The 21,552-nt window shown below is 39.2% G+C and overlaps 1 protein-coding gene across 3 annotated transcripts in view; it reads right to left on the reverse strand.

Annotated features, from left to right (window-relative positions):
- The window catches only part of MYPN (myopalladin), a 77,649-nt gene that overhangs the window by 32,944 nt on the left and 23,153 nt on the right, over positions 1-21,552 (reverse strand). For all 3 annotated transcript variants that reach the window (XM_060092355.1, XM_060092350.1, XM_060092363.1), the window contains 6 exons: positions 17,941-18,116; positions 14,712-14,763; positions 11,483-11,597; positions 10,277-10,348; positions 3,418-3,559; positions 1,615-1,638 (listed from right to left, as the gene is read on the reverse strand). In XM_060092355.1, coding sequence (XP_059948338.1) covers positions 1,615-1,638; positions 3,418-3,559; positions 10,277-10,348; positions 11,483-11,597; positions 14,712-14,763; positions 17,941-18,116 — 581 coding nt within the window. The remainder of the gene's footprint in view (positions 1-1,614; positions 1,639-3,417; positions 3,560-10,276; positions 10,349-11,482; positions 11,598-14,711; positions 14,764-17,940; positions 18,117-21,552) is intronic.

Raw genomic sequence — 21,552 nt, forward strand, 5'->3', positions numbered from 1 at the left:
TGTTTTTATGTCATCAGTCCAGATGTCAAAAATAGGACCAAGAAACAATAAGCTTAAAAATCACAAAAACAAATTAGGATTTAAAGCAAAAGTAGGTCTGTGTGAAATACCACTCTATTCTTGGTAAGGCATGTGACACACAATTCTGGTCAAGAAGATATTAGGGAAAATCTCCTGGGGAGTTTCTGGGAAAGTTTTTCTTGCCTTTTAAAAGGGGTAAAAGAGAGCGTTTTCCCCTATTTTTGCCTTTGGACGTTGTCATCTGCATGTAATACCTAGAACTGTGGCAGCCGTCTTGGGTATATGAGTAGAACCGGTCTAAGAGGATACTCTGAAGATGACAGAATGGGGGAAAAAAAAAAAAGCTTGGCCCCTGATGATCTCTGAGATGCTAAATTAACCAATCTCAATACTACCATTTCTTATGGCATCTTGCTATGTAACAAGATAACAGTTTTCATGTTGCTTAAGCCATTTTTGGTTAGGTCTTGTTTATTTGCTGCCCAAAGAATCCTAAATGATGGAGAGGCAAAGTTTGGTTTTGGTACCTCTCTGTCCTTTCTCTGAGTCTTATGCTTCCTCCTCTCTGTTCCCTTCCCAAACATTTGCACTCTCATCTTTCAGCAACCTGCATTCGGAAAATGATCTGATAAATTCATTCATACTACACAATACCTGCCTGATAAGATATAGTATTCTGTCTCCAAAGGGTATACGCTTTATCCAAGGTGGAAAGAAAAACTCTCTGAACATGAAATTTTAGATCATGGAGCTGGGGCTTGTTTTGAGCAGGGACCCCTTTTGGGTGACTCTGAAATTATTTCGTGTATGAGACTGCCTAGTGAAAAAGCTTGCTTTGGTTGAAAGTATCAAAAGCCTGAAGTATTTTCAAAGGGAAAAATGCTTCTCCACTACAGGCAATGCTAGAGCAAGAGCACTCTGGTCTTTACTGTATCCCCAAGGGCCTAGAGTAGGGTTATGCAACATGGATATTCAATGTCTACATCAAGAATGCCTTTCCATTCAGTTTTCAGAAGCAAGAATTATAATAATGAAATTCCAAACCATCATTCTTACCCATGGGCACAAATACAATCTTATTTTTCAGGGTGATCATAGAGAGGACATTCAGATGTTTATTGCTGTGTTTTGTGAGCAACTTGTATTTTCTAGAGGTAAGAGCTTCCATGTGTCATCTTAATATCCTCCCAACCAAATCTAATAACATCATAAACATTTTATTGATTCTGTGAATTTCAAAATCTGATGCATAACTTTTGAGATACATAGGCTGTGGAATTGGAATTGATAGCATCATGGAAATTGCTCTGCCCAGTTTAAGGAGGTCATGAGTAGGGGCCAATGAAAGAGGGAAAATATTCCTAAGAAACATTCCTCAACAACGCAGAACTAACGGCATTCACATTAGCTATTGAATATATATCCCAAACTTGCACATGCTTGCCTTTCCTTCTCCTCAGTCGTAGCTAGAGTTGGCTTCTATCTTCTTTGTAAAACTTTTTTTCTTGACAACAGTGTAATTTCAATATGTCTATTATATATTTCAAGTCACGGATCACATACAAATGAAATTAAAGTTAAAATGATCTTTACCTGGCTCTGCCATGGATCGAGGTTCTAAAAGAAAAAAAAATTAAAAGATTCTGAGCATTTATTTTACTGAGAGGTGACATTTTTATCAGAAGCTTCCTATAGAAGTATATTTTGCATACTCATGAGTAATTTGACAAGGCTAATCTGTAAATTTTAAGTAAAATGACCTAAGCACCAATGACCTTGACAGGGATAGGATCATTATCACAGAAGGGCAGCAAGAGAGCTGCTAACTAAATGATGTGGCTGTATCTTGGGACATACTTGGGTTCCACTTGGGACACATAAACCTTAGGTGAGGAAAAGTTACTGAATTAGTTGGGATTCAGGATGACTTGCTTTTATTGTACCCATTCAGCCTGACCTGAAAAAGTTTGTGAAGACTAAGAGATCATTCTTGGCTTTGGGCTCTCACATCCTGATATAATGTAGCATATACCTCCTGCCCTAAGGTTTCTAATATTAAGAGCCTCAGGATAGATGACAGGTTCCTCAGGAACAGTTCTTTGTCTTAAAATTCTTTGGCATTCCTGAAGGTGCCCGCTTGGTACTGAAAACAGGTGCTCAACTACAGTTTATAGAATTGCAGGCACTCAGGGAATAGTTGTTGAATTTAGTTACATTCTTCTACACTGATCGAACTAGTGGAGGTTTTTTGCCTCAGCTTAAATGGTGTTCAGAATATATCATTGTTGCTGCTATTCAGAATATATCATTGTTGTTAAATCTGATAGTAGTTTGATTCATATATCTATTTTGTGATAGGCAGAAACAAATTAACCAAGAAGCAAATAATTTTCAAAATATTTTACGGCTGAAATGGGTCAAGGTGAAAGCACTGCATGACAAGAAAAGAAGAATTAACAACTTGGATATATAAATAATTCTTACAAGAAAAAGAGTAAAACCTCAATAAACAATGAACAAAGGATATAATAGGTAATTTTAAAGTAAATTCAAAGACCCAATAAATAAGAAAAAAAAGTTCCTTTCCACATCTCATTAGTGAAAAGCAGATTAAAACAAGTATTCCCATTTGGGACCTATAAAATTAGTGAAGATTTAAAAACTGTTTAATACCCATTGATAGTGAAGGTATAAGACAAAAGAAGTTCCCATATGTTGCTGGTTGTAGTAGAATATAACTGAAACAGCATGTGTCCCAGTTCAACTGGGATGATCTGGTTTATTCCTGGGATCTCTGTGTAATGATTACTAGCACCCTCTGTTACTCCCCAAGGTGTCCCGGGTTAGATGATCAATTATATAATCATCCTAAATTTAGTTCAACCTTTTTGGATGACATTTTGATGATTTATATTAAAAGCCTAAAACAACGTGAATTTACAGTAGCAATTCTAGTACTCAGATTTATTCATAGATATTCACAAAGATCTTCTCTGTTAACGTGCTTTGAAATATAGTTTCTAATAGTAAAAATTTGTGGACAGTCTACATTTTCAACAATAGGAGATTAAGTAAATATGAAATTGATTGTAGCAACTTATTTTTAAAAGTAAAAAAGTTCTATATCTATTAATATGGAGAGATATTCATGATATGTTGAGTGAAAAAATCAATTTACAAAAAAAAATTATTTTTATTTAAAGAAAATATATGCATGGAAAAATTTTTGGAGAATATATACCAAAATATTAATAGGGTTTAGTTTGGTGGAGTATAAGTATTTTTTATTTTATTCTTTTTATTACATTTTAATTAGTTGTTAAAAGTTAAAAAAATAAATGTATACAATAAATCTATAAAAATTATCAGAAAAATAATTTTAAAGCACCAACTTACTTTTCTGTAAAATTCTAAAATCTGGAGAATCTTCTATCAAGGTCCCTTCTCTATACCACTCAACTTTAGGAGATGGAGCTCCTTTTACTCTGCATTCAAAGACAACTAGCTGACCCTCAGAGGCTGATAAATTTTGTAACATCTGTAATGAGAAGAATATTGTTAGAACCAAAAAGTATATATTTTTGGAATCTACTCCCAGTGCTGAATTTTCGAAAAAGATACCATTGCCTCCATATTTGGATTTTCTCCAAATCTTGTACATTTCCAACAGCTTCAATTCTGTGGATGTACATTGAATCTATTTTTTTATAATTAATTAATTAATTAATTAATTTTGGCTGCATTGGGTCTTCTTTGCTGTGCACAGGCTTTCTCTAGTTGCGGCGAGCGGGGGCTATTCTTCACTGCGGTGTGTGGGCTTCTCACTGCCGTTACTTCTCTTGTTGCAGAGCACGGGCTCCAGTAGTTATGGCCCGTGGGCTCCAGAGCACGGGCTCAGTAGTTGTGGTGCACGGGCCCAGTTGTTCCGCGGCATGTGGGATCTTCCCGGATCAGGGCTCGAACCTGTGTCCCCTGCATTGGCAGGCGGATTCCCAACCACTGGACCACCAGGGAAGTCCCTGAATCTATTTTTGAAGACACAATCATCTGAGTGCATAGGAAGCTTTTTCCTCACTAACTTCTTCCTTTTCCTCTCTGTTGCAGTACCAGAAAAATTTATTGAATACTAGGTGAAACATTTTGAGGGTTTGCAAAAATACTAATATTTGGTAAAGTAATTCTGCTTCCTTTAAGAAAATGCCCAAGTAGAGTTTGGTTTTCAGAAACAATAACAATTTAAAAAATCTGCAGTGAATATCTACTGGTGTATTCAGTATGGGAGTAATGTATTTTTTTCCACACAAGACTGTTCCACTAGGTGGACTATCTCTGTGGCCTAAGTAAGTGACTATTTTCTTGGCTTTGCCTTGCCTACTTTCTATAGTCCTGGAAATTGACGTTTGTTTTGCTATTTTCTTTTCCTTATGTGTTCTTTACAGGATAGCCTCAATGTCTGTTGAGGGAGGTAAACAATGACAATCTCTATAAAATCATAGTCACATGTGGAGTCTTAGGTCATGGTAAAATATGTCATAATTTTGTGAAGGCATTGTTAAATGCTCTTTCATGCTTCCCCCCAAAAAAGTTCACAAAAATTACTTTCCATTGTAAAATATCGGTATATTCTATAATAGACGCTATGGGAGAATAGAACTCACATTTTCCTTTCACAACTTGTCTTTCACTCATCATGATTTGTGAGCTTAAAGTCACACATTCGTTTGTATAGTTGGTATTTCATTTGATTATGAAATGCTCCTTTGGCATATATGTGGGCACATTTTTATTTTTAATATAGGCCTAAAGATGATAAACATGGAAAGGTTATGATTAACTTTCTCTACAAGCTCTATCAGCAACAAATGCTGCAAGGCTTTCCCATTATTACAATTTTGGGGTCTGTATTTAGGAAATATTGGCTCTTGCTTTGGAGAAGGGGAAGGCCAGTAGTTTTTTTGCTTTTGTCATTTACTCTTATAAATATCTTGTGATTGTTTATAGCTCTTAACAATATACGATATTTTGTGCTTAGACCTATCATATTTATGGCATTTATCTTAGGAATACTGGGGTGGGTTTAACCACATGGCTTTAGCTGTAGTAGGAGACTTTTACCTCAGAAGGATGTGTTAGTTGATATTGTGACAGCCAGGGGGCACTATAGTTCGGAGTTAGCGTTTTGTTCTTTTTTTGCATTCCCAAATTTGTTTGCTGAAGGAATTCAAGATGTGATTTTCACAGAGTGGTTTCTGAAGTAATAAGGAACTAGTTGATTAAAAACCTGGTTATTCCTTGTCTACCCCAAAACAATAGCTTCTAGTGACAAGAATGGAATGTTCTCAGTAAGCAGGGAGCATCAGTGAGTCTTGGGTGCTCCTGGCAAGCTGGTGAATATGCCCTCCACCCTGACATCTGAGCAAATTCTGTGCTAAGATGGTAGTTTTGGGGGCCCATTGAAAACTTTAATGGCAGTCAGACATCTCCCTGGGATTCATACATAATGGAGTTTTGTTCCTTCTTGAGGCAAACAAATTAGAAAACCAAAGCAAAAAAAAGTGGTGGTGGCAGAAGGGATTGAATGAATAAAATATGGCACATTTAAAAAATGGATGTAGGGCTTCCCTGGTGGCGCAGTGGTTGAGAGTCTGCCTGCCGATGCAGGGGACGTGGGTTCGTGCCCCGGTCCGAGAAGATCCCACATGCCGCGGAGCGGCTGGGCCCGTGAGCCGTGGCCGCTGAGCCTGCGCGTCTGGAGCCGGTGCTCCGCAACGGGAGAGGCCACAGCGGTGAGAGGCCCGCGTACTGTAAAATAATAATAATAATAATAAATAAAAAATGGATGTGAGCAGAATGAGGTCAGTCTACATTCTGACATGGCTTGAGGTTCAGATATATGAACCAATTCTCAATCTGCAGAGGTTACACAAGGTCCTGCTTGCAAAAGGACCTCCTTGAGAGAATATGTTACAGTTGAGACCAACATTAGTTGGTTGTAATTATTCACTTGAAATTGAAGGCCAAGACCTGTGTTCTATTGGAGAGTCCAGCCAGATACCTGAGATACTGTAGTTCTAGAATATGCCAGCTAAGGGACTGTGATATGAGATGGAAGTTCATTCCAGTGTGACACATCGTCAATACTCAGTAAAGGAGTTGCCAGGGGTCATCTTACAAGGCACTTAGAAAAGGTTGTTGAAGGTCATAATTTGAAGGACAATGATAGTTGTTATTGCTGAAAACTGTGCTTTTCTACAAAAGCCTCATAAGAAGAAATCGGCTCACATTGCTGCCCATCTGGTCCAAACCAGTTACACCATTTGAACATAGTTTAGATGGGGCCATGTTCAACACAGCAGTAGGTCTTAGGCTGTTACTAATGGCACATTGTGTAAGACTTGATCATATTTATCTTGACTTCACTGAAGATGAATAAGACATGAAGCATTCCCCAACTAGCAAAGATTAAGTTAGCCTTAACTAGGAATTATGGATCTGAACTGAAGTCCCTATAATGACAAGTCTGCAACCTTCTGCAGTAAACAGTATCCAAAGTGCAAATCTGTCTTATGTGTCGTCACCGTACTGATCATCCAGGAAGACATTCTTTGTAGGATGACTGACAACACAGAGACTTGAGAAGCATGTCTTCCACGGCCATTTGACATAGGATTTCTTCTCTACTCCTAACAACACTCTGAAGCCATAAAGTGATAAAAGCAATAATTCCTTCTTAGCTGAAATGGAAGCAGTTCACCACAGAATAAATATAACTATGTTCCCGCTTTGTGCCAAGCTCGGTGCCAGGTGCTGTAAATGTGAGTTGAAAGGACACAGTTCCTGCTTAGTAGACCTATACCCACAGATATAATGCAGGGACATCCTTGAGAAAAGGCATCTCCCTTATTGGTTAAAAGATATCAGCTGTAAGGTTCATATTGTCACTTTATTTTTTTAAATCCAGTTGCTATTTTTGCACCTTGGGAGATGCTGGAAGTGAATGTTACAGTGCTTTTAGACTGGAGTTGGATCAGAGCAGTTTTTACTGTTAAAGAACCGTTTGATTGAAGACCTTTTTGCCCCTATATTGTGACAGGTGCCCAGTACAACAGTTGAGTCAGAGAAGTCTCTGGAATTGTCAGGTTGTGGAGAGGGGCCCATGTAATCTTCAGGAATCTAGAGCCAACCACTGTACCTGTCATTTCAGGGTTTCCTGCCTCAGCTATTATATAATGATGTGCCATTCTTGAAATTCTCACTTCCCCTGCCCCCTTGCACTCTTCAAATTACTGCTGAAGCAGCTGGAGCCAGGGCTGCAGCCTTGAAAGCCTGCCAGAGCAGCTGTTGTTGGAGGGGGAGCAGTGATAGGAGTAAGATTCTAATTTGATCATCTACCTCCCTTCACACTCAAGGAGTGTGAACACTGTTTTCCCCCCATAAACAGAGTGAAAGTGTTTTTGATACTGTATAGAGGATGGAGGATAGTCTATCTCCATAAAATATTTTTAAGATATAGGTATCCTCTATAGGTAGAGCAGTGAATTAGCATATGGGACCCCAGGCTTCTTTCAAACTCTACCACTGTTTTGCTGGGCAACCCTCATTTTCATTTTAACCTTCTTTAAAAAGAAGATAATACCAGTACTTCCCTATCACCAAAGGAGGTACAAGGAGTTAAATAAAACTCTGCTCTCTAATCGTTGCTTTCAAAAAAATGGCTTCTTGCCATTATTGGCAGAGAAATGCTTTGTTGGGCAGTATAGAAAGTGAGTTTTAGGGACTGGAATGCCAGAAGTCCCTAAAGAAGTAAATAGAGCAAGGAATAACCTGAACAAACATACGCCAATGATCAGTTATCAAGGCCTCTGCCACGTGATTACCATCATCAGTGGCTCTGACTCAGAAATTTTCTAATGTCACTGGCAGTGACGATGACCTCAATCCTACCCTCACTCATGGAAACTAATGCAAGCGCAGCATTGCTGATAAGTCCCTCTGGAATCTGAGCCACAGCCTATGCTAGTGCCCTACGTCTGAACAACCCTGATCCCATTTATGGAGGCAAAAGCACACTTCCCGAGGGCTGAGAAAGCCTCACCAGAGTTTGAGTCCCTGTACTAGGGACTTGGTGTTTCCCCACCATGGATCTAATGTTTTTGGAGATTTATCTAATTAACAACATATACTAATGACTAATTCTTTTCCCTATTTTTATTTATCAAAGGCATATATGTATCTGCAAATCAGAGCATCTAATTAGAGGGAGGTAATCAGTCACCACACAAAAGCAGCTAAACTTGAGGCTAACCAGTCCATGAAAATTAAATGTAAAGAATAGGTTTTAAAGTCCTATTAGGCTTTTCAGAATAATAAAAATGGCTTTGGACCTATTATAACCATTATGGACTCCTATCAAGATATTAGAGATAGCCTTCGAGGCACTTGGGAGAGACAGAAAACTAAACATCTTTATTATTGTGCTAAATGTTGTGCCAGAGGCATGTACCAGGTGATGTAGATGCAGGGAAGACAGAGCACCCCAAAATATTTGAAAGTGTGGAGGGAGATAAGGACACCTCTTTGCTGTCTAGCTGGGCAGATGGTGGTGAGGAGAAGAGTGGAGGAGATGTTAGTTTGGGACTGGGTATAAGTTATTCTGTGATTTAGTTGCCTTTGAAGACTCAGCATTGCCTGACAAAGGGTGTGACAAATAAGCACAACAAATTAAAGTGTCCTGATTTCTCGGCATTTAAAGCTCTGTTTTAAGGCTAGGTGACTTAGCAGTGAACTAAGAGACACTTAGGGGTAGCTCTTTTAGCTATATTACACACACACGCACGCGCCCGTGCACACACACACACAGGTCCACTTATAACTCTTCGTCCAAGTCTGGTATTCACCAAATCACAACATGTTGCTTTCCTGCTTCAAGTCTTTGAGAATAGCAAAACTTAAATTCCGAAAGCGGTTACAAGAAACAAACCTGAAAAATTGAGAGGCATCTTGTTTCACATAAGAATGTTTGCCAACTTGATACGGCTATGGATAAACATGTCTCACTCTTAGACTCTGCTTGATTTTGGAAAACCATCTTGGATGAGCTGATATGGTGGAACGTCGCTAAAATGGATGTTTCTGTGGAAGTTGTGAATTTAGCAATTCTTTTAGGATCAGTACTCATTGGAAAAGACATCTTTTTTTTTTTTTTTTTTTTTTTTTGCCATTTTGCTCTATAACATGATTTCTCAGCCCCAGGACTAATTGACAATTTGGGCTGGATAATTCTGTGTTGCAGGAGGCTGTCATCCCGTGTATTACAGGATGTTTAACAGTATCTCTGGATGCCAGCCCCCTGTTGTGAAAATCAAAAAAATGTCTCCAGACATTGCCAAATGTCCTCTGAGGGACAGAATTAACCCTGATTGAGAACCATTCCTCTAAATCATACTTCTGAGTGGATAAAATTTCTTTGGGCTTAGGTTTGGTATTCATACAAACAATAAACTGTAAATCCAGGCATAGACTCCATCCATGTGGTTTTCATAATACCAAAACAAATCCAATATGACTCAGTTTTGCACCTTTGAGTTTATTGTCCTGGGCAACATATAAACTAAGCCTATGTTATATAAGGGAAAGAACAGTAGACAGAATTGGGACAACTTGTTTCTAGTCCTGATTCTGCCACTTGCTAGTTCTGTGACATTGGATACTTTGTTTGATCTCTCTGGCCCTCCCTTGGTTTTTCATTTGTAAATGAAAGTGCCTGAGTAAAATTTCCAGTTCTAAATACAAAGATTATGAGACTCAGAATTTGATGCCACCACAGTAGTTGATACCATGGATTAGAAAAAGAAAGCTCTTTGTTCTAGAGTGAGACTTTGTATTAAGCTTCTTAAGAGCATGTAACTCCATCTCCTTGAACACCAAAGACATCCAGAGAAACCCTTGGATAGTAAGTGCCTAGAAATGTATCACCTGACCCCTAGGTGTGGCTACTGTGTTTAAAAGCAATAGGATGGCCGTAGAGATCAATGTGATGAGTGGGGATGACCTTTCCCTTATTATACAAACTAATATTAGAAATCTGCAACTTGGAGTGACATGGTAACAGCTACCACAAAACCCCAAGTCCTATCCTGTACTTATAAGAGACCAAAATCCTGAGATAAAATCAGTGAATTTTGAATCCTACAACTTTGTTTGGGTATTGTGGTGTGTTTAAAGCCATGACAGAAAGAAGTTATATTTTGATTACCTTTGTAAACACAGGAGCTGCAATGATAGGTTTTCCATCCAATCCTTGCAGATAGTTGGGAGGGCTCTGACACTGTTAGAAGGGAACCAACAATAGATTCATTGTCACTGGGATTATCAGGTAGGTAGGTAGACAGATGATAGATAGGTATAACACAGCTGAAGAATTTGGTGTATGAAATTAATCTAAAACCAAAGACTGACAGTTTTCTAAGTCTATGAATTGCAGACATCAGATTTCATGCTGAACTGATTGTATTTCTTTCTAGGTCATGGTGGCCGTAAATACATACTGGCCATCCCCACCACCTCACATATAGAGCTATGTAATGAACCCTAACCCCCTGAAGAGGTTCCATAGACCCCTGAGGCTCCACAGATCAGTTTTCAAACTACTGAATTAGAACTAAAATGCGACCCCTCTGCATTACTAAATGGGTCAGATAAGTACTTAAAAATTTTTTTTAAAGGTTGTAGATCTTTTTATACATCAATATTTATATTTAAATATATCAATAACACATTACAAGTATGTTTATATTAGTATGATTTCATATTTTTAAAGTATATACATAATATACATTTATAGATATGCATAGAAAATGCCTGGAACTATCTGCTAGAAATTATTAACAGGAGGTACCTCTGAAGAGTGGGGGCAGAGGAGTCGAACCTTGACTAAAGTTTTTACTTAATATACTTTCTGTATTTTTAAAATATTTTTACAATAAGCATCACTCTTGTCATCATCATCATTGTTAACTTGAAGGATGAGAGACTTTGAGGCTTTCTAAAAATTAATTTCATGGTTGCTCTATCTTAGAAAGTAGAATTTTTTTTTTTTAATAACTCCATGAAACTGAGTTTCATGATACAGAGTGTCTTGGGCCAGTGTGAGAGCTGGCAGCTCATTGTCTATGTAGTCAATGCCCTTCATAAAGCTGGAATATCAGAGACTAATTTGTAGAGTTTCTTTTGCTATGAAATTTGCCTATGAAGTTAGAGAATATGTTCCCAAAGCCAGGGGAACTACTGATATCATACATCACAAGTACAAAGTGATTATCATGACTACAGAAGTGTGTTGCCCAAGGTCATTATGAAGTTGCAACAGAGGGGAACATGATCATGCCATACAAGATGGTCATGGTCACAGTGCCTGCCTGTCACAATCCATGGCACTTGTGTTTCACTTAGACTCTTGTACCTGCTGAATGGTTGACACACTGGGCTGAGCCACCACATGCTGGGCTTGGGGTACTGCTGAAGGAATGGCTGCAGAAGTAGTGGGAGGGGATGACACCTCATTTGGCTTCTGGATTCTGAGAAGTGATTAAAATATAGATTATAAAACAGACCTATCATTGTTGTGAAAATCCTTTCAGCAAAGCTTTCAGAAATGCTTACAGAAATCTTTGTTCAACAATATTACACAAACATTTACTGAGGGCTTTGCTACACACTTTGTTAGGCAGCGTAAACAGGAAGATCATAAGACACCAGTTCTGTCCTTGAGTTAGCTGCTGTCAGCAGAGCTGGGGACTCAAGCATATTCTCAGCTAACTGAGATTCAAGACAAGTGCTATGACAGAGCATGTGCAGAAAATTTTTTGAGATTTGTTTTGGTTTTGCCCTCTGTGTTTTCCCTCCCCCTCCTATTTCAAGTAGGAGGCCAAACTTTGTAAATCTTTGCTTCTGGGATTTTGGCATGGCAAAAAGCAGAAATAGCCTGAGTCAATGAGCTCTTCAGGCTTACACAAATTAAATTAAGGAGATTGTTTGAAGGGCAAGGGAGCCAGAAAGTATTCTTGAAAAGGCTGCAGAGGGTAGATTATTTCAGTTTTGTTGTGGGGAAGAGAGAGGTCCAGGGATCTTGCCAGAGAACCTAACAAGAGGGGATGACAACCCCTCGATTAAAGGCTCCCAATCTTGCTAAAGATATCAGTACCCAAATATATCAGGAAGAAACAAAGCACTAGACTTGAAGCGGCTTTGAGATCTGGGACATGGGCCTCTCACCCATAACCTGTGGGGATAGATGACCAATGACAGGATGGGCTTCCCTTTTGTCTAGATGTTACCTCTCTCTGCCTCAGCTTTCTCATCTCTAAAATGAGGAAATAATAATTCTTACCTCATAGGGTTTTTGTGAGGGTTAAATAAGGTAATTCATGTAAGATGCTTAGAGCAGTGTTTAATATCAAACTATATATCTACATCTCTGTATCTGCTATATCCCAGGAATCTTTGCACAAATTTGGAGGGGGAAAGGGACACCCAATAATGACTGATTGAATTTTTTCCCAGAGCCAGGTAGGATGGAGTCTCAGAAGCAGAATCATTTGATGATGTAGAGGCTATCAGTGTTCCTGAAGCATCTGTTTTCTTCTTCTACAATATTAGAATCCCTGATTTCTTTACATAGCTACTCCAAATAAAGATTGCATTTCCCAACCCTCATTGAAGCTAGCTGTGGCCACATGCCTACTTTCTGGTCATGGGATATGAAGGATAGTAATGTATATAATTTAAGAGAGATGACCTTAAAAGGGGAGTAGGGTATGTCCTTTATTCCTTTCAGTCTAAGAAGATGAGGCCACATCTTAGAATGAGGTGAAGCAGAAAGCTGGAAGTAGACTGGAACCCAGTGGAATATAGAGCTGTTTTACCAGCCAAATTCATATTTTTATGTAAAGGAGAAAAATATTTGTCTTATTTAAGTTACTGTTATTTGGGGTCACTATTACACACAACTGGAGCTAAATCCTAACTACTACAAGTAGATTTAAAGAAAATGAACAAATGAGATATTTCTTGCTTATTTAAGTTTGTATATCAAATTCATACCCATTAGGCTCAAATTCATACCCATGTTATGAGAGCCTTGAGGAAGGAGCGATGTATGTGCGATGGCAGAGGAGCTTATTATAGAACTTGACTGGGCTTTGGAGGAGAAATAAGAGTTTGCCAGGCAGAGAAGATAGGGCATTCCTAGCAAAGTGAACAGCTTGAACGAAGGGGTGAAAAGGAACCGCACATTGTTTGAGTGAGATGGCAGCCATGTAGAGAGCCTGAGGTGGGGGATTGGAGGAGGAGGGGCAGGAAAGCCTGGTTGATACTCTATTGAATAAAGCTTTGTATGCCCATGTTGAGATTTTTTTAAATGTTGTTTATTTTGTGTTTCATTTTTTATTTTCCCATAGGTAATAATTTTTTTAAGTCGGGAAAATGATAAGATCATAATTATCTTTTAACTGGCTCTATGTAGTTTGGAGACTGTAAAAGAGAAAAAGGTTGGAGTATCTATAAGGAGGGGACTGGCATAAAGAGACAGGAAAGAAGAGGAACTGAACTGAAGCCATGAGAATGATAAGGAAGAGAGTTAAAGGGAGAAATCATTTAATCTGGTTATGAATTTTCATATGTGCACAAAAGCTAGAAGCAAATTATCATTCCAAAGTAGGCATACCCCCCAAATTTTGAAGAATAAGCCATAATTTCTGCCCTTAAGAGCTTGCCTTCTGTAGGAGAGGAAAGAATATGCAAATTCAGTTATCGACTCCTTAACCTGTCTTCCAGACATTGCCCATGTTTCAGGTGGTCTCAAGGGATGGCTGTTGTGTCTGTTTCTAGTTTCCATGCCTTCTGTCCACAGTCTCCTCTTCCCGAGATACCCTTTCCTCCCTTGTTCGGGGGTGTCCACCTGCTGCTCTTTTAAGACGCGGCTCAAGGTCACCAACTCTGTGAAGCCTTTCCTGATCTCTCTTTCCCTCCCCAGCCAATAAAGAGCCGTTTGTGCCAAGTCCTTAAACCCTGCACATGGTTATATCATAGTCTATTACACTTCATTACTCTTACTGTCTATGTGTGGTATACATCTTTTGCTATATTTGCTATACACATATTTCCCTCTCCTAGACTGTGAGCCTCTTGAAGGCAAGAAGCATCTGATTTTTCTTAGTACCCAGTGCATCTAGTGAAGTTCCTGGTGTAGAGGAGGTGCTTAGCCAATGGTTGTGGAAAGTAATGTAACTTTGTTCAGTACCCAATACAATCGTTTAGCAAAAAGGCTATGTCTTGCCCAGATCACTCATCCATATAATTTTTGTTCACCAGATTGTGTGTTATTTTGAATACTATTATTTAGTTAGAAAACATGAATTTTTTTTAACCACTGAGTTATTTGTTTTTTACTCTTTACATATAAGTATGATGATATTTCATAGGTGATACTTCATTTTTAAAATATTGGGAATATTAAAATTAATCTTTTAAGCAGCAACAAGCAAGAGAAATAGCATTTTCTCCAAACCCACCCAATCTTTTTTTTTTTTTTTGAGGTCAAACCATGGAGCCCCCCTCTTCAAGTTCTACTAAACAATTAACAGCTTTCTCAGGACCTGAGGATGCTAAATAAGATAGAAAATTGGAATTACCGATTCATTTCGTCCTTGTTAGGGTCCCCTTCTGAGTCAGAAGAAGAAACCCCTGGAAAAATAAAAATAAGACATGTAATTTAAAAAAATTTTCTTAAAAAAAAAAAAATATATATATTTATTTATTTTTATTTAGTTGTGCTGGGTCTTAGTTGTGGCTCGCGGGCTCCTTAGTTGTGGCATGCAAACTCTTAGTTGCGGCATGCATGTGGGATCTAGTTCCCTGACCAGGGATCAAACCCACGCCCCCTGCATTGGGAGTGCGGAGTCCTAACCACTGCACCACCAGGGAAGTCCCCTAAAAAAAAATTTCTTAAACTGGTTCCTAGGCATTTCAAGACCTATAGAATTTTAGACCTAGAAATAATCTCAGTAATTCCCTAAACTAACACCTAGTTTACAGATGAGGAACTAGATCCTTAGTAGTTAAAGTACTTGCTCAGGTCACATGGCTAGTTAGTGACAGAGTTCAAATTAACTGGCCCAAATTCCACGTGTTCTTGTATATAAAACACCTGCTGATGCCTTTAGACTAACAGAGCAGTCTTTGCAGACATTCTGTGGTGTCCATAAATCCTCTTGCTCTTGGCCTACATAGATTAAATAAAAGAAGGGATTACATTAGATTCCAAATGTTGTAGGTGTAGGTGGATGCTCTTCCGTCCAGTCCTAATATTAACAAGTCACATTTCATCTTGGGAGTGGGGGTGTTTGAAGCTCTGTTACCACAACTTTTTAAAAATCAGCAATCCAATCTCAGCACTGTTAGCAGAGCTTTGATCCTGGCTTTGCTTCTCAAGATAGTGTATTCCAGGAAGATATCACACAGCTAAATCTGGAGGTATTTATTGTACTCCAAAAATTTGAGGATGAAAACATGTAACACACTTCTATTCATATATTATTCATTGTTATTATCATTATTCATTCATCTATTCAATAAAAGTTTATTAAATAACCACTATGTGCTTGGTACTACATAAGATATTGGAGATATAAAGAATGAGACAGTTCCAGCCTTTATACCATAATAATACAATATTTAAGTGCTAAAAGCAAGGCATACACAAGGTATTAGAGATGATAAAAGTACTAAAGAATGGCTCCCAGGGCTTCTCTGGTGGTGCAGTGGTTAAGAATCCACCTGCCAGTGCAGGGGACACAGGTTTGAGCCCTGGTCTGGGATGATCCCACATACCGCGGAGCAACTAAGCCTGTGTGCCACAACTACTGAGCCTGCTCTCTAGAGCCCGTGAGCGACAACTACTGAGCCCGTGTGCCTAGAGCCGGTGCTCCTCAACAAGAGAAGCTACCGCAATTGGCAGCCCGTGCACCTCAACAAAGAGTAGCCCCCGCTAGCCGCAACTAGAGAAAGCCCGCTAGCCGCAACGAAAACCCAACTCAGCCAAAAATAAATAAATAAATAAATAAATAAATAAAAATTAAAAAAAAGAATGTCTCCCAGAAAAAACTCAGAGGATGAGATAAATAGGGACTAAAACTGAGGTCAATATACAAGGTACATAAATTGATTTTTTCCCTAAAATTAGTCATCTAAGTTTGGTCCTGATATAAATGTCTTTCCAAGGCTCCCAAATGGTCTCCCTGCTTCTGCTCCTTTTGGTATATTTTCAACCAGGAGCTAGAGTGGCCCTGTTAAAAACTAAGTCCAATCATGTCACATCTCTGCCTAGAATCCCCCAGAACTTCCCATCTCCTTCAGAGTAAAAGCCAGGTCCTTGCAGTGACCCGTGAGGACCTACATGATCTTCTCACCTGCTTCCTCCCACCTTCACCCCATCTTGAACTTCTGACCTCAACTGCTCATCTCTGTACCCTAAGACAGACACACTCCCTCTTCTGGGCCACTGCACTTACTGATTTCTCTGCCTAGAATGTTTTTCCCTTGAATATCTATCCTTGTGGCTCACTCCCTCAGTTCCTTCAGGTCTTCATTTATATGTCACCTGGTGAGTGAAGTCTTGTACATCCGCCTGTACACACACACACACATGCATGCAAACACACATGCCGCATATATACATACACATACTTCCTATCCCTTTTCCTTGCTTTCTATTTCTTTCATATGCTCATATATGCTGTAAGATAACAGAAAACATATATTTTGGTCTCTGCCCCTGGTTCCTGGCACAGAGCTTCTAAAACCCTTATAATTCCCTAAGTGATGAGCACTTAGGAGCATCTATTATTCTAATATTTGTCTTTGACCAGGTCCCTGACACAGGGCTCCTAAAACTCTAATAAATTCCTAAGTGATGAGAGCACTGGGAGCATCCTTTGTTCTAATGAGGCGACTCGGGAGGGCTCCTGGGTGCGGGCTGGTCACCCGAAAACCAAGCCATAATTTGAAGCTTGGAATTTTCAGCCCCACACCTCATACTCCAGAGAAGGTAGAAGGGCAGGAAATGGAGTTAATAGTTGATCATGCCTGTGTGAGGACACCTCCATAAAATTCTAATAGTATGGGGTTTGGAGAGCTTCTAGGTTGGTGAACATAAGCACACTGGGAGGGTGACACACCCCAACTCCACAGGGTCAGAGCTCCTGTGCTCAGGACCCTCCCACCTCGCCCTATGTATCTCTTCATCTGGCTGTTCATCTATATCCTTTATCATACCCTATAGTAAACCGGTAAACATAAATAAGTGTTTCCCTGAGTTCTGTGAGCGACCCTAGCAAATTAATTGAACCTGAAGAGGGGTTTGTGAGAACCTACAATTTGTAGCCAAGTCAGACAGAAGTTGTGGGTAACCTGGGCACCTACTGCGTGTGATTGGCATCTGAAGCGGGTGGGGGTGAGCAGTCTTGTGGGACTGAGCCCTTAACTTGTTGGATCTGACACCACCTCCAGGTAGATGGGTCAGAATTGAGTTAAACTGTAGGAAACCAAATTGGTGCCGTGAAGAATTGCTTCTTGCTGGTGTGGGAACCGCCTCCCCCATGAGACACAGACACATTGAAATTGATGATCAGAATCATTTCATGTACCTAACATTATATATTTGATTTATCTCATTTATTTTCTGTCTCTCCTATTACAGTGTAAATGCCATCTATCCAAGAACCTAGGGATTTTTGTCTCTTTGCTCACTGCTGTTATCCCCACTGAAGAGTGTGTGGTAGAGCAGGCCCTCAATAAATACTTATTTATTATAACCGTATATCTTACTAGTAAGTGCCATGCTCCAAGAGTATTTTGCTTTACCTTCTATGTAAATCTCAGCAGAAGTTGAATCTGTCCCATAGATGTTAGAAGCAAAGCAGGAATAGCGTCCTGTGTCCTCTTCAAAGGCTTCAGCAATGGTCAGTGAGTGCAGATTTCCTGCCTGGATGATGTGAATGTCTGGGGAATTTTCAAGCTCCTTGCCTTCACAGTACCACCTGCAAGGAAGAATATTGGCATGACTGAAATGTGAGAATTAATAACATAAATGGCTCCAGATATTCCCTGAGAAGAAAACTGTGGCAAACTTAAGAGTCAAAACATTAAACAATCCATTATTATGGTATAATTTGGTTGTAACTATGAGAAGGAATGGCAGGATTCACAGTGACACTTTCTTCAGGAAATTAGAAAGTGGCTCCTGTTAAGAATGATACAACTGAAAGAAAAAATTGAAGTGATGCAGCCGCAAACCAATGAATGCCAAGGAACGCCACCACCAGAAGCTAGAAAAGACAAGGAAGGAGCCTTCTCAGAGTCTCAGAGGGAGCACGGCCCTGCTGATACTTTGATTCTGGACTCCTAGCCTCCAGAAGTGTGAGACAGTAAATTTCTGTTGTGTAAGCCATCAAGTTTGTGGTACTTTGTTATAGTAGCCCTAGGAAACTAAAACAGGGGGCAGGAAATAAGATATAGTCATGTTGTTTGCATGTGCATAAGGAAAACTGGAAAGAATGGAATGAAAATCAAAGTGGCTTCCTATTGGGGTGAGGGGAAACAAGATGGATGAAGACAGATGGGGTGAGGTGTCTCAGTGTCCCCCTTTTTATAATTGTTTTTATTTTTAAAGTAATAATTATTAATCAACATCATATTAGAAAGTAATTAGGTGGAGATGTTACCGTTATTCAATGTCAAAAATTAAGGAGTCCTGGCAATTGTTAATCTTTTTTGTAATTTGAGATCTAACCACTCAGTGCTTGAACCCCTCCCTCCCACCATTTATAAAGCAAGATTCTAAAGCACATTTAAGAAAACTCACCTATTCAACAGCTTCCCAAGAGTTAAGCTTTTCTCTGCTGTTCCATAAATATGTCATATTCACCCCTACATTCAAGCCTCTGCTCATGTTTTTCTCTCTAGCTGAGATTCTCTTCCTCACCTTTCAGCTACTGCAAATATAACTCATCCATCAGTTTGGCTCAGGTATCACCTCCTACTTAAAGCACCTTTTACCATCAATTCTCAATGATTGTTACTTTACCATTTTTGTTTAAACTATACTGTGTCATGCAAGGCTTGATTATATACTGTCTTTTTTTAAATTAGTTTCTGCTTTATAATCTTTTTTTTTAAATAGCTCTTTATTGGAGTATAATTGCTTCACAATACCATGTTAGTTTCTGTTGCACAACAAAGCGAATCAGCCATATGCATACACATGTCCCCATATCCCCTCCCTCTAGGTCATCGCAAATCACTGAGCCCATCTCCCCTTATACTGTCTTTTATAATTCTCTATTTAGGGGAATCTGTCTTGTCTCACCAATTTCACTAAATTGTAAGTTCTTTGAAGGTAGGGACGGTGGCTTACAAGCTCATGCAGCATCCACACTGCCTAGTACAGTTTTCTATACACTTTCTCCTTTGGCCATTATCTCATCCCTTAGTTTCAATTATCACCTCTACTTGGGATAACATTCAAACCTGCCTCCCAGCTCTGACTTCTGGATCCCTTCTCCCATCATTCTCCCTTTACTGTGTTGCAACCACATTGGTCTTTTTTCTATTCTGTGAACACATTAAGCTATCTCCATATTAGGATTTTTGTACTTCCTGAAATCCTTGTCCCTCAGTCTTTATAAAAATAGGCCCTTCTCATCAGTCAGGCCTCAGTTCAAATGTCACCTCCTTGGAGAGGCCATCCCTGATCCTCTTCCTAATGTAGCTTCTTTATCTTCACACACTATCACATTATCCTCTTGTGTTATCTTCATAGCACTTATTATTATCTGAAATTGTCTTATATGATTGCTGACTTTGTTATTATTTGCCCCCCCTACTATATTATAAAGTCCACGAGAGGACCTTGTCAGTCTTACCAATATAATCCGACACTTACAGCAGCATCCTGGCACATAGTAGGTACGCAGAAAAATTGTGTTGGATTTGTTGAAAGACCAAATGATGGAAAGAATTGATAGTTAATATTTCGTAAGTATTTTATATGCTTCATCAAATTCTATGCCATTGTTTGATCTGTTGTGGCAGGAGCAGTACATGCAGCTGCTGAAATGGGCTTCTAAATCTTCCAAAGCATGAATCTCAGCAAGACCCCATGGAGCTTGTATGAACAAACCCTCAGAGCAAGGTAGTTGTAAATACAAATAGTGAGTGTCCAGAAAAGCATGTGTTTATCTTTACTCTCTGCTGGAAATGACCCTAAAATGAGAATAAAGGAGGTTTTTAAAGGGATAAAAGCACAAGGTCCGAAACAATGGGAAGGGAGGTAACAGCAGACCTGAGACCTCAAACACTTTTGGAAGGTGGAAAGCAGAATGAGAAGCGAGGAGAGTTGAAAAATCTGAAAACGAAGTGCCTACTTGGAGATGTCAGTGAAAGAAAGCAATTTGTGCAGCAAAACCCCAGCAAATTTCAGGATTTAGAGATACAAGTTTGGGGGTGTGGAAACACACTGTCAATGGAGGAGGAAGATACAGAGCTTAAAATAGGGTCACTGATTCCAGGTTTAGAAAATGAACATTTAGACTCCCCCAGCAGGTTGCATCCTCTCTTCTGAGCAGGTAGGAGATGCCCCAGGATGAAGGCTGAGTTGTTGGCTGTGTGAGTAGCTGCTCCATATTGGAGCAAGAGGAAGGAGGGTAAAAAATAAATGGGCCTGGTGGCTTAACTGTGTGGAAAAGAATATTTAGGAAATGTTTTACAAATATATTGGAAAACTGAGATGAATTGTCTTAGGACCACAGAGCTAAGCATATAAAAAACGAGACAGTCATCAGCTCCAGGTGAAAATTAAAAGTTATACAAGGAAGGAAGCAGTCATTTTTCCCTACTGGGCTTGGCAGAAAATAATACTTACATAGTAACAAGAAGTTAAACATTAAAATTTTTAAAACAAGAGTGTGTTATGATTATACTGAGGCGATGAAGGAAGGAACAATGGAGGTTCTGGTTTAGTGAAGGGGTGCTAAACCACCATCTTCTGGAACAGGAAGTAAAGAGAAAATAGCATCAGTGTACCGAGCAATAGTGGTTTATAAGCATATTACAGTGGTTCTCTTCACTTTCACTTTCTGTGAAGACAAAACTATCTTCCTATAATACTAAGATAGTATTTGCCTTTTCACTGTGTTAACATTTACACTGATGGTGCAAAAGCCACAGTGGGTAAAATTGCTGGTGCTTCAGCAGCATAAAACTGAGTAGTGGTCATTGTGTTCTTCACCACCACACTTGAAGTTAAAAAATAAAAGCCAGGTTCACTTAAAAATGTCCTCAATGAAGCAGTAAAAATCATTACATTTATTGCATCTCAACGTTGAGTCCACATCTTTTTAACATTCTGGGTGGCGAAATAGGAAGTAGCATAAAGCATTTCTCCTGAATACAGAAGAGCACTTGTGTGGCTTTTTA

This window comes from Mesoplodon densirostris, chromosome 1 (assembly GCF_025265405.1).
Source record: "Mesoplodon densirostris isolate mMesDen1 chromosome 1, mMesDen1 primary haplotype, whole genome shotgun sequence".
Classification (NCBI taxonomy): domain Eukaryota; kingdom Metazoa; phylum Chordata; class Mammalia; order Artiodactyla; family Ziphiidae; genus Mesoplodon; species Mesoplodon densirostris.